The 12,440-nt window shown below is 45.5% G+C and overlaps 1 protein-coding gene across 1 annotated transcript in view; it reads right to left on the bottom strand.

Annotated features, from left to right (window-relative positions):
• CTNNA1 (catenin alpha 1) overlaps positions 1–12,440 on the bottom strand; it is a 202,582-nt gene that overhangs the window by 165,393 nt on the left and 24,749 nt on the right. Inside the window, exon 2 of the mRNA XM_084637020.1 lies at positions 1,046–1,152. Coding sequence (XP_084493146.1) covers positions 1,046–1,150 — 105 coding nt within the window. The 5' untranslated portion in view covers positions 1,151–1,152. The remainder of the gene's footprint in view (positions 1–1,045; positions 1,153–12,440) is intronic.

Raw genomic sequence — 12,440 nt, 5'->3', positions numbered from 1 at the left:
GCACTTTAAGAGGTCTGCATGAGAAACCCTTTGCTGCAAATCTTCAGAGTGCCCAAAGTATCTTTATTGGGTGTCTCCATCCTGTAGGCCTTACAAGGTATGCACCCATCCTCTCCATCTCCTTCAGTACACTTTATTATGTAATTAGTCACACGTACAAAGCAAAGTCTTCAGTGGCTGAACACTACACAAAAGTTTAGTGGACATTTTACAAGTATAAGCATGCAATTGTCGAAGAGTTCTGTGTCAAAGGAAAACTAAGTTTGACCATGGCACCTTTTCTAAATGAGAGTTTGTTCCATTACCTATTTCAACTTTTACTCCTCCCAACTAATTCTGGCTATAGACATGTATTAAAAGGGCTTCTAGTATTTTCAAATAGGAAAATATCTAGTTGCCTTGTACTGCAGGCAACAACCACTTGTGCTCAAAATTTTCACTGTTTGGCTGCTCTCCCCAAAGTGAGCTTTTTGCTTATAAAAGCTTTCTATCTAACAGGGAATTCAAATGAAAGCTGTTATGCAGTTTTAACTATAGCAGTTGCTGCTCTTCCCACCATAAGGGCTTTTAGTCCACCAGAATTCTAATGCAAGACAGAACTTTCTACAGCATCTCGGTTTCTAATGACACAATTAGAAAGAACAATATTTAGACAAGAACAATTGAATAAGTTTCACCTAAAGGATTCTTGTTGGAAAAAAAAAACCTGTACCACAGAGGAGAGAATAAACTGAGCGCAAGTACAATAAAACTTCAGCAGCAATGTGATATGCGCTTTTTGCACTTCTGATTAAATGAAGGACTGTGTTATATTAAGTTGTGACAAAAAGCAAAAAAAACACAGTCTAAGATTAAGACTAGAAGTATGCTTACCACCAACAGACTGAGCAAAAAGCCTTTTGTTCTTGATCCCCCACGTCCCCCTCCACCTATCTATTTCAGACCAGGTTTTCATTTCTGGACTTCAAACTTCAAGGTATGAGGATTAATCATCAAATTGAAAAACTTACCAAAAACTTGAGAGCTTGATATACAGATTTCTTACCTGTGTTACCAGGGGCTCCAATAGTCTTTCAACTGCCAGTGTTCTTATCTCTAAACTTTTGGGATCCCATTTGAAGTTAACACTGCCTGCATTAACAGTAGTCATTTCTTTGAGAGAGAGAGAGAGAGAGAGAGAGAGAGAGAGAAAAAAAGTTAACTTCAGTCTTACTAGGTCTTCTTTGTTATGACGGATTGATTTTGAAATGAAACATAAGGATTATATGAAAGTGCTACATTATAGTTACTACTTAAAGCCAAATTTGCACTGCCTTTGGAAATACCAGTTTTGAATTCGCTTCCCATTTTATCATTTCAGTGCAAAATTGTGTTTTCAGTTATGACACCATGATTGTTACGTTTGTTTAGGTTAAATAAGCCTAGAACAACTACCTAAAATATAGTATTTCCAAGCAGAGTGCCCCATCAAAAGTGTTTTGGTGGTTAATTTGTCTTATTTTGACTAAGGTCAGTCTCTAGCTAATATTTTGTGAGTCAGAAACCAGCTTCCCTCCAACCCCCAGTTACTTCTCAAACCCAAATTGAGGCTGTTTTCTTTTAACAGTTTAAATACAAAGTCAGCTTACATTCAGCTATAGCAATGCTGCTACATACAGCCAAAAAGCTTGAGAATGTTCAACTGCTGTACAACTTCCATATTTATCAATATTTCATGGCTAGAACCAACGCTTTCCCTTAAAATCTCCCACTACAAGGCTGCTTTACAGCTTTATGAATACAGTAGAACCTCAGAGTTACAAACCCCCTCCATTCCTGAAAGGTTGGCAACTCCTAAATGTTTTTTCAGAGTTACGAACATTATGGTTGTTCTTTCAAAAGTTTACAACTGAACATTGATTTAATACAGCTTTGAAACTTTACTACGCAGAAGAAAAATGCTTTTAACCATCTTACTTTAGATGAAACAAGCACAGAAACAGTTTCTTTATCTTGTCAGATTTTTTTTAACTCTCCCCCCCCCCCACCCTTTAAGTAGTTTATGTTTAAACACAGCACTGTACTGTATTTGCTGCCACCTGATTGTATACTTCCAGTTCCAAATCAGGTGTGTAACTGACTGGTCAGTTCATAATTCTGGTGTTTGTAACTCAGGTTCTACTGTACATGCTTGAAGCCATAGCTAAGCCCCATCTTCCTCATAAAGAGATTTCATGTTTACACCCCCACTGAACAGTCAAGTGGCACTTCACAATTCTCTTTGGTATTTTTCCTAAGACACTGAAGAAACCTGATCCATCTCTCCAAGAGTACCATGGTTTCAAGAATAGAACTAACATGCTGAAGAGACAAAATGAATTAAGGAAATACCCAGTTTTAGCTTTACCTCCCGACAGTACTCAGATTGCTAAAACAATGACACAACCAGACAAACACACACAGATAAGCAACAACTTGATTCTAGGGAACCCGGTATTTAAATATTTACAGGTGTGCAAGACCAGTTCCAGGTTACTTTTTAAGCCATAGGTCACAATTTCTGGCTCTCCATGCTTTAAATGATACCTGATGTTTGACGTTACACCCTTTGATCTCCTATGTAGGATAGTTATTTTTAAACGTGACCTCCAAATAAAAAAATATTTTGGTTTGTCTCCTTTGTGCTTCTTTATACTGTGAGCCTGAAAGCATGCTTCTCTTGAAAAAGCATTTATTCCCATATTTATCTTGGAAGTACCAGAAAAATTTTATCCAGTTTTTGTTGGGGGACTACTTTAAAGACGGAGGCATGGTCTACACTACACTTAGGTTTACAAGAACAAGGAGTCACCAATGAAGTTAACAGGCAGCAGGTTTAAAACAAAAGTAAGTGCTTCTTCACACAATGCACAGTGAACTGTGGAACTCTTTGCCAGGCGACACTGTGAAGGCCAAAACCATAACAGGGTTCAAGAGAAAAATTAGATAAGTTGATGGAGGATAGGTCCTTCGATGGCTATTAGCCAAGATGGTCAAGGATGTAACCCCATGCCCTGGGTGTCCCTAAGCCTCTTACAGCCAGATGCTCTGATTGGATGACAGGAGGTAGATCACTTGATAACTGCCCTGTTCTATTCCCTTTGAAGCACCTGGCACTGGACACAGTCTGAAGACAGGATACTGGACCATAAGTCACACGGGATATAAGTTGCCTTGCCTCAACCTATTTGTACATATGTCTACTCAAATTTGTCTCGGACCTACATAAACAGCCATTTACAGCAATGCGGCGACAGCTGACCTACTGAGGTTGACACAATGCAAGTGTAGACATTGAATAACCTGTGCTGACCCTAGCGGTCCTCAAGAAGCTGTCCCATAATGTGCCCATTCCCTGTGACACTGTCTGCTCTGGTCACAATTGTAAGCTCCACTGCCCAGGGGTTCCACAGACTGGAAGCCACTCCATCCCCTTAAAACTCCTGCGTGTTTTTTAAATACCTTTTCCTGATTGCCCACCTTAGCAAGCACAAGTAGCAGCTCACCCTCATGCAACTGCCCAACTGACCATGACAACTCCACTCACTAGACATACTTCTGCCTGGAACAGATGGGAGATACTGGATCTCCTGCACTTGTGGAGAGAAAAAGCTGCGCAAGCATAGATATGGACCAGCCATAGGAAGATGGGCATTATTAATAGATTGCCTGCATCCCAGGTACAAAGGGGTTCAACAGGGATCAGCAGCGCCACGTAAACACAAAGGAAATTTGCCAGCCATATCACGAAGCCAACAATAGATATGGTTCTGAGCCACAGACGGGCTGCTTTAACAATGGGCTGCATGCCATACTTGGCAGAAACCCTACCAGCACCCTACAGACCACTCTGGATACCTCAGAAAAAGCCCAAGACGGAGACCCCTGCCTTGAACAGCAAAGAGAAGGTAAAACGGGAAGATGCAACATGGGACCCCAGCCACACTGCAAGTCAGGACCTGTTTGAGACTCCATCACAGTCTAATCAGTCTCACCAGGTAGGTATGGAGGAGTGTTATGAACTGGAAGGAATCTCAGGTAAGCGTGCGTGTGCATTCTTCAATACAACATTTTAAATTAGAGATTGTGCTCCTCCCATCCCCAAATTAAGATAAAGTATCTGATTTTTATTGGTTTTCTTGCATGAGAAAAGGTAGCAGCACAAAGGTAGAGTTGGCAGTTGCTTTAATATGCTGAACACCCATACATCAGAAGTTCAAGGATTCAAAAAGTTAAGGTTTTATAATGGTTAAGACAAATTACCAACATCACTTGTCTAAATATAAAAAGTAAATATCCTTAAATCACACACTGAGTTCTCAAGTAACATTTTTCTGCCTACCAGTAAGTTTCAATTATCATTGGGGAAAAAATTGGTCAGTGTGTGTGTACACTATGAAAATCATTTACCAACAAAAAATCTAATCCTTCAAAGTTTGAGATATAGGCCTTGTCTACACTGAAGTTTCTATGCAGTAAAGCAGCTTTTTGCTTTGTAACTCCTGAAGCGTACACACTGCCAAGCCACTTATTGCGCAGAAAATGCACAGTTGCAGCGCTGTACAAACAAAACCAAACCAAAACAAATACAGCCTGACAAAAGGCGTACAGCTTTCTGCACCAGGGGTACAGTTCCACAGTGCCAGTGTAGACACCCTGGTCGACTGGCGACTGGCCTATGGAAGGTGTCCCACAATGCCTGTTCTTGCCTCTCTGGTCATCAGTTTGACCTCTACTGCCCTGCCCTCAGGTGACTGTCATCCCCACCCCGTAAATTCCTTTGGAATTTTGGAAGTCCCCTTCCTGTTTGCTCAGTGATGCATGCAGTGGTCTCAGCGCATCTTTCCAGGTAGCCCTGCTTGGAGCACTGCGGAGCTGCTGGACCTCAACAGCATTTGGGGAAAGGAGGCTGTCCAGTCCGAGCTGCACTCCGACCGCAGGAATTATACCACCTACAGACAGATTTCACAATGCATGACCGAAAGGGGCAGTGACCAGGACACACTGCAGTGCAGGGTCAAAGTGAAAGAGCTGCAGAATGCCTACCACAAGGTGTGGGAAGCAAACCGCTGCTCTGGTGCTGTTCGTTCTATAAAGAGTTGGACACAATACTCTGTGGCAACACCACCTCGACTGCAAAGGCCACTGTGGATACTTCGGTGGCTTGCATGCCAGTCAAGAGTGGACCAAGCCAGAAGGAAGAAATCTTGGACAAGGATGTGGAGGGGGAGGGAGACCCAGAGGCAAAGGAGAACTTGGAGGCCAGAGATGCACGCAGCTAGGAGCTCTTTTCTACTCCAGAGCACGCTAGCCAGTCACAGCTGTCGGATCTTGGCAAAGCGCAAACAGGAGAAGATGCCCCTGGTAAGTGGATTTGATTTTGTGAATTGCTGAAGTGAGGAGTTGAGGGCAGGAGGGTTGCAGAAAGCAGGCTGTGTCTGTATGATATGCGTACCACCACATGCCTAGTCTGAGCAGTAGAATAGAGTGTTGATTGATTCCCTCACTTCATGGGAATCTGCCTCAGAGAACTCTCATGAAGATACTGGGCAATCTGCTACCACAAGTTCTTTGGCAGAGCTGCTTTGTTTCTTGTCCCATTAACTTTTCTGCACCAGTCTGCCATCGCTGGAGGGGTGGGGATGGGACAAGAGAAACCATTGCTGCAAACAGGTGAGCCACATAAGGGCCAGGGTAGAAGCTGCAGACTTGGAGAAGATCCTCCCTTGATTCCCTGCTCACCTTCAGCAGTGAAATATCTTCCACAACGAACACAGGCCTGTGGAAAACGTGGGGACAGGAATGATTATCAGGCTCCTACTACAGTGCTGGCTCTCCCCAAGAGCCACATGCCCAGTGTACAGTAGGGTCTGGGAACACTGTTTTATGCTGTCCCTGTGGTTACTCACCATTTTGAGGGTCTTGTGGCTCATACGTGCTTGCCTGGGGTCAGACAGTAACAGGTATGTGAATAGCAGCGGTGTTTTAAATCATTGAATCAGTGTTGTTGTGTGTGTTGCAAACAATACTGCTTCTGTAAAATGTTGCGTTTTGGCTACACACAGATGGACCTTGAGAGAATGGCCTCCCCCTTTGTTCTCGCCGGCTGAACGACTGCGCAGAATTAGAAAGCAGTTACGAAGAACTAAGGAGGACTTTCTCCATGAGGTTATGATGCACTCCGTGGCCGAGAAACAGGAATTGAAGGAGTGGCGGGACAGTGAGAAGAAGGACTGAAAGGAGAACGTGTAGCTCTAGAATGAAGCCACAGAGCGTCTCTTGAATGTTATGGAGCACCAAGCAGACACGATCCAAGTGATACTAACACTGCAAACCAAGCAGCTCCCCACCCACCCTCCCCTGCAGCCACTGTCACAAAACTCTTTCCCATGTGCTTCACACACACCACCACCACCCTCTTAACCTCCTGGCTCCAGTCTGTACCTGCGGCATTCCACTCCTCCCCCGTCACAGTCCAGCACTGCGGACTCCCAGTACCCACTGCACTCAACACCCGTCGTCCTTCAATTTAGCCCTGCTGAAGTACAGTACCCATTGCGCTATGCTCCAAAAGACAAGGTTGTCTAGGATAGCTGGACATACACAAATCTTTAACCACAGACCCCACCTTCTCCTGGGTCTTTCCCTTCCCCTATCCCCCTCAGTGCTGATGTGTTTTTTTGTTGGTCTCTCCCCTCCGGTTGTGTTTTTAATAAAAATTGTGCTGGTTTGAAAGCAATCTTTATTCTATTAACTGAAAGCAAACAGAGCCCTGTAAAGCAACATACAATATCGTAAACTTTCATATTGCATCGCCTACACCAATCACAATTACCTTCTAGCATTACAAGCTCAGCACTCCCGAACATAACAAATATTAGCAGCTTTCAGCTCCAAATTGCTGCCTCAAGGCATCCCTGATCCTTATGGGCCTGCGCTGCGCCCCTCTAATAGCCCTGGTCTCTGGCTGTTCAAATTCGGCCTCCAGGCACTAAGCCTCAGCCGTCAAGCACTGAGTGAAGCTTTCAACCTTCTTTTCACAATTATGATGGAGCATAAAGCAAGCGGCTATAAGCATAGGAATATTGTCATTCGCCAGACCAAGCTTCCCATATAGGTAGCGCCAGCAGATCTTTAAACGGCCAAAAGAACACTCCACAGTCATTCTGCACTTGCTCTGCCTGTTGTTGAACCACTCCTTGCTGCTGTCAAGGTGCCCTGCATACGGCTTCATAAGCCACGGCATTAAGGGGTAGGCGGGGTCTCCCAGGATCACGATGGACATTTCGACTTCCCCTACGGTGATCTTCCAGTTCGTGAAGGAAGTCCCTGCTTGAAGCTTCCTGAACAGGCCAGTGTTCCGAAAGATGCGTGCGTCATGCACCATTCCGGAGCAGCCTGCCTTAATGTCTGTGAAATGCCCACGGTGATCCACAAAAAGTGCCTGGAGAACCATAGAAAAATACCCCTTCCAATTAATGTACTCAGTGGCTAGGTGATCTGGTGCCACAATTGGAATATGCGTGCCATCTATTGCCCCTCCAGAGTTAGGAAAGCCCATTTGGGCAAAGCCATCCACAATGTCACGCACGTTGCCCAGAGTCATGGTCTTTTGGAGCAGGATGTGATTAATAGCCCTACACACTTCCATCAACACGAGACCAACGGTTGACTTTCCCACTCTGAACTGGTTAGGGACCAAATTGGTAGCAGACTGGAGTAGCCAGCTTCCACAGAGTGCAATTGCCACACGCTTCTCCAATGGCAAGGCAGCTCTCATTTTCATGTCCTTGCGCCACAGGGCTGAGGCGAGCTCATCACACAGTCCCATGAATGTGGCTTTCCTCATCTGAAAGTTCTGCAGCCACTGCTAGTCTCCCAGATGTGCATCACGATGTGATCCCACCACTCAGTACAAGCAATCTCGTGTCAAAGCAGTGCGTGGAGAGATCAATGATGCACTCCTCTTGCCTTTGTAGTTTATGGAATAACTCCACTGCCACTCGTGATGTGTTAGTCAGAGCAAGCAGCATGCTGGTCAACAGTTTGGGATCCATTCCTGCAGACTGAAGAGACAGAGTGGGGTACACATCCCGTTGAAAGATAGCACCAAATGCGAACGGAAGCACAGGGATTGCTGGGATGCAAAGCAATGCATCATGGGGCATTCGGACAGGACCCAGGATGCCCCACAACCCCCTCCGCCGAAATTTCTGTGCTCACCTAAAGTTTCCTTTAGACCAGCAGCAAGCGTGCGTCACAGATTTATTCTTACAGAGAAAATCCATTAAAAACAGGTGACCCCCACCACCCCATAACTCCAACAAGGGCTCTGATAGGACTCAATCCTTTACCCCACCAAGAGTTTGTGGTTACAAATTCATGACAGCATCAGTTTAGAACTAGCACATCCTTGAATAGGTTAGCCTTTCCTTTATACAGCGTGGGCCTTCCACAGACTCTGGAACAGGTAATCAGCAGAGAATGGTCCTCTCCTCGGGATGCAGCTTCAAAATTTGCATAACTGGAGATAAGGAATTTGCATTCATTTCTCCCTCAACATTCCCCTGGTGGCTACTTGATACAGTGTTACAAAAGTCCATTCCCAACTGGCAAGTTATTCAATTGTAAACACCACTTTCCAAGGTTCACATCCCATCTCACTCAGAGGTTACCTACAATCCTGGCCCTCTATAATACATAACCCTCCCACTTAATGCAATGTACTCCAAACATACTTAACTAAGTAAGGTCTCCCAGGGATATTGTCAGAAACTGGTATGTGTCACATTCCGCCCCTGGAGAAGCCATTACCCTATAGGAACATGCTCCAAATACCAAAAGAGGGATTTTACTCCATGCTTTGTATGCCTCAAACTAGATAATCCATCTGGAAGTCAGTGACAGGCTTTTTTGACCCTTACTAAAGGATGGGCATAAGAGAAAGAGCTGTAGATCTACAACATTCTGCAAGTTAGATATATTTCAGTTGCAAAACACACATCTAGCATATGCCATAAGCATTTTCCCTTTGAATGTTATTCATAGATTAAGACCAGAAGGGATGATCATTATGATACAGCAGGTCAGACACTAGACTATAACACAGACATTCCCCAAAACAACTGCTGGAACAAAATTCTTTTAGAAAGACATCCACTCTTGATTTAAAAGTTACCAATAATGAAGAATCCACCACAACCCTTAGTAAATTGTTCCTATGGTTAATTACCCTCACTGTAAAAAATTTACATAATTCCCAGTCTGAATTTGTCTAGCTTCAACTTGTAGTATTTTAAGCCCAAATAAAAGCAGCACTATCTCTTGAGCTCAGTATAAAAAGTGAATTAATCTTAGGGAAAAACAGTTGGTTCCATTTTGAGCACTACTTTATACATGTGAATAATGCAGTATGGGGAGGGATGAGTGGGGGGGCGGGGAGACAGGGAGAAGGGGGTTACTGGATAATACCCTTAACTCAAAACACTTACCTGGCTACAGTTATAGCCACCAGAAAGTGTTGCGCTCTGAATGGTTTGACTGCCTGTTAGGCAAGGGCAGGGGTGGGCAAACTTTTTGGATGAGGGGTTGGGGGTGCAGGAGGGTGCTCTGGGCTGGGACTGAGGGGCTCAGAGGAGGGGAGGGGGATCAGGGCTAGGGCAGGGGTACAAGAGGAGGCCAGGGAGCAGGCTCCAGGCGGTGCTTACCTCAAGCAGCTCCTGGAAGCAGCAGCATGTCCCGCCTCAGGCTCCTATGTGGAGGTGTGGCCAGGCAGCTCTGCACGCTGCCCCATCCACAGGCACCACCCCTGCAGCTCCCATTGGCCGTGGTTCCTGGCCAATGGGAGCTGCGGGGACAGCACTTGAGGCCGGGGGCAGCGTGCAGAGCCCCCTGGCTGTCCCTATGCATAGAAGCCAGAGCAGGGACATGCCGCTGCTTCTGGGAGCCGCACCAAGCCACGGCACAGGGCAAGCCCCGGACCCCGCTCCCCGGTGGGAGCTTGAGGGCTGGATTAAAATGTCTGAAGGGCCGGATGTGGCCCCCAGGCCATAGTTTGCCCACCCTTGGGCAAGGATGTTCAGCATAAACCAGGCTCTTAAGGACAAGTTTAAGCTGTTCTGAGTGATTGGAGGCAGAAAGATCTAGCAATGCTACAAGCAGGCTGAAAATCCAATGTTAAGATCTGTGGACCTCACCTAGTTAAAAGGGCTCCTATTCAACCCCAAATTCCCTCTACCCATCTGTCAAACCCTTCAGTTGTCCCCCTTGCTCTGATCCTATACCCTAGCATAGATACAGTAAAGTTGCTTTCTCATTATAGAAATCTTTAGTAGCTAGATTTAGGGATAGCACAAACTGAAATATATATAAAAAAACAAAACAAAAAATCCCCCACTCAGGATATTGTACTAACTCTATTCCTTTTAGTAACTGAATATTTATATCAAATCACAGAGACCACAGCATTCAGGTCCTGCTAGACAACTCTAGTCAGTTTCAGTGAGTGGTTGAAAGTTTCAAGTATTATACCAGCCCTTGAAGTATACCCCCCCATCCACTTTGTCTTCACTTACAATTTTGCATTTTACATGCTTGTCTTCATTGCTGATGTGCCAAAGGCCCATGTGGAATTATGTGAAGTTACTAATTTGAAGTTACAGATAAACTAGAATACAGAAAAATGTTTCTCTAATTCAGGGGTGGCCAACCTGTGGCTCCGGAGACACATGCGGCTCTTCAGAAGTTAATATGCAGCTCCTTGTATAGGCACCAACTCCAGGGCTGGAGCTACAAGCACCAACTTTCCAGTGTGCTGGGGAATGCTCACTGCTCAACCCCTGGCTCTGCCACAGGCCCTGCCCCCACTCCACCCCTTCCTGCCCCCTCCCATGAGTCTGCAGTGTCCTCTCTCCTACCATGCCAGGAAACAGCTGATCAGGAGGTGCTGGGATAGGGGAGGGGGGGGGAGCACTGATTGGTGGGTCTGCCGGTGGGTGGGTGGCGTTGGGAGCAGGGGGAGCTACTGGCTCTTTGGCAATGTATATTGGTAAATTCTGGCTCTCTCTCAGGCTCAGGTTGGCCACCCCTGCTAATTACTTAGAAGCAAAACCCAAGATTACCCAAGTAATTTTCTAAAACTGATACTGCTTTTAAAAAAAAGGGAAGCTACTATCACAGTTCAGAGCAACTGCGCCTGTATTCCCCCTCTGTGGGCCAGCAAAGGCACCAACTTTTAGGCTTCTGGCTCTCCAGCCATCCTCTCTCCTGGGATGAGGCCCATGATTTTTCTCAAACTGCACAGTACCTTGCCTACTGAATTCCCCAGCAAGTCAGACTGCTTAAATAGTCCTGCTTTGCTTTCTCCTCAGAGTCTATAAACAGTATAATTGCCCCACAGCTATCAGTTACCACACAGCTCTTTACAAGCAACCACATCTCTCGTTAAGCATTACAAAGAAAAACATTAAACACAAGTCAGCTTACATGCATACTAATAAGCTTACCAGAGATCAGGCCCCTCCCCCACCAAGGACTCCAGCAGCTGATCAATCCTTCAAACCCCACCAAGGGATTTTTGTATGGTTACAAGTTCATAGCTCATAACTAGCACCCCCACGAATCTCAGTAACTCCTTTATGCAATGTTGTAGCTCTGCCAGTACTAGAATATTAGAGATAACATGGGTGAGACATAATCGCTTATTGGACAGATGAGTTTTTGAGTTACACAGGTCTGGGAAAGACCCAAGAGCTCTGGACAGCTCCAAAGCTTGTCTCTCTGACCACAAAAGTGATCCAATAAAAGATAACCTCACACACCTTTTCTCACACACCTCAAACAGGGTTTTTTCACACCCCTGAGTGAGGAAGTTGCAGCGCTGTAAGTTGCCTGTGTAAACAAGCTCTTAGTTTATATAGTTATAAGCCTCCTCACCCCATACATTCCTTTGCAAATTTGAAAGTCCAAGCAAACATGAAGGGGTGATGCATGCAATGGACTCAGCACATCTTTCCAAGTGGCCAAGCCTGCTCCACACACCAGGCGATCCCCCGCTTGGAGCAATGCTGAGCTGCTGAACCTCATCAGCATTTGGGGAGAGGAGGCTGTCCAGTCCCAGCTGCGCTCCAGCCGTAGGAATTTTGATACCTACAGACAGATTTCACGATGCATGATACAAAGGGGCCATGAATGGGACATATTGCAGTGTAGGGTAAAAGTGAAGGAGCTGCGGAATGCCTATTACAAGTCGCGGGAGGCAAACCACTGCTCCGGTGCTGCGCCCACGAGCTGCCGATACTATGAAGAACTGGACACAATACTCAGAGGCGACCCCAGCTCCACTGCAAAGGCCCCTGTGGATATTTTGCTGGCTCGCATGCCAGTCAAGAGTGGATCAAGCCAGGAGGAGGAAATCTTGGATG

Source organism: Lepidochelys olivacea (genome assembly GCF_965140295.1).
Source record: "Lepidochelys olivacea isolate rLepOli2 genome assembly, chromosome: 8".
NCBI lineage: Eukaryota > Metazoa > Chordata > Testudines > Cheloniidae > Lepidochelys > Lepidochelys olivacea.
This window is presented reverse-complemented; position numbering and strand designations above follow the sequence as displayed.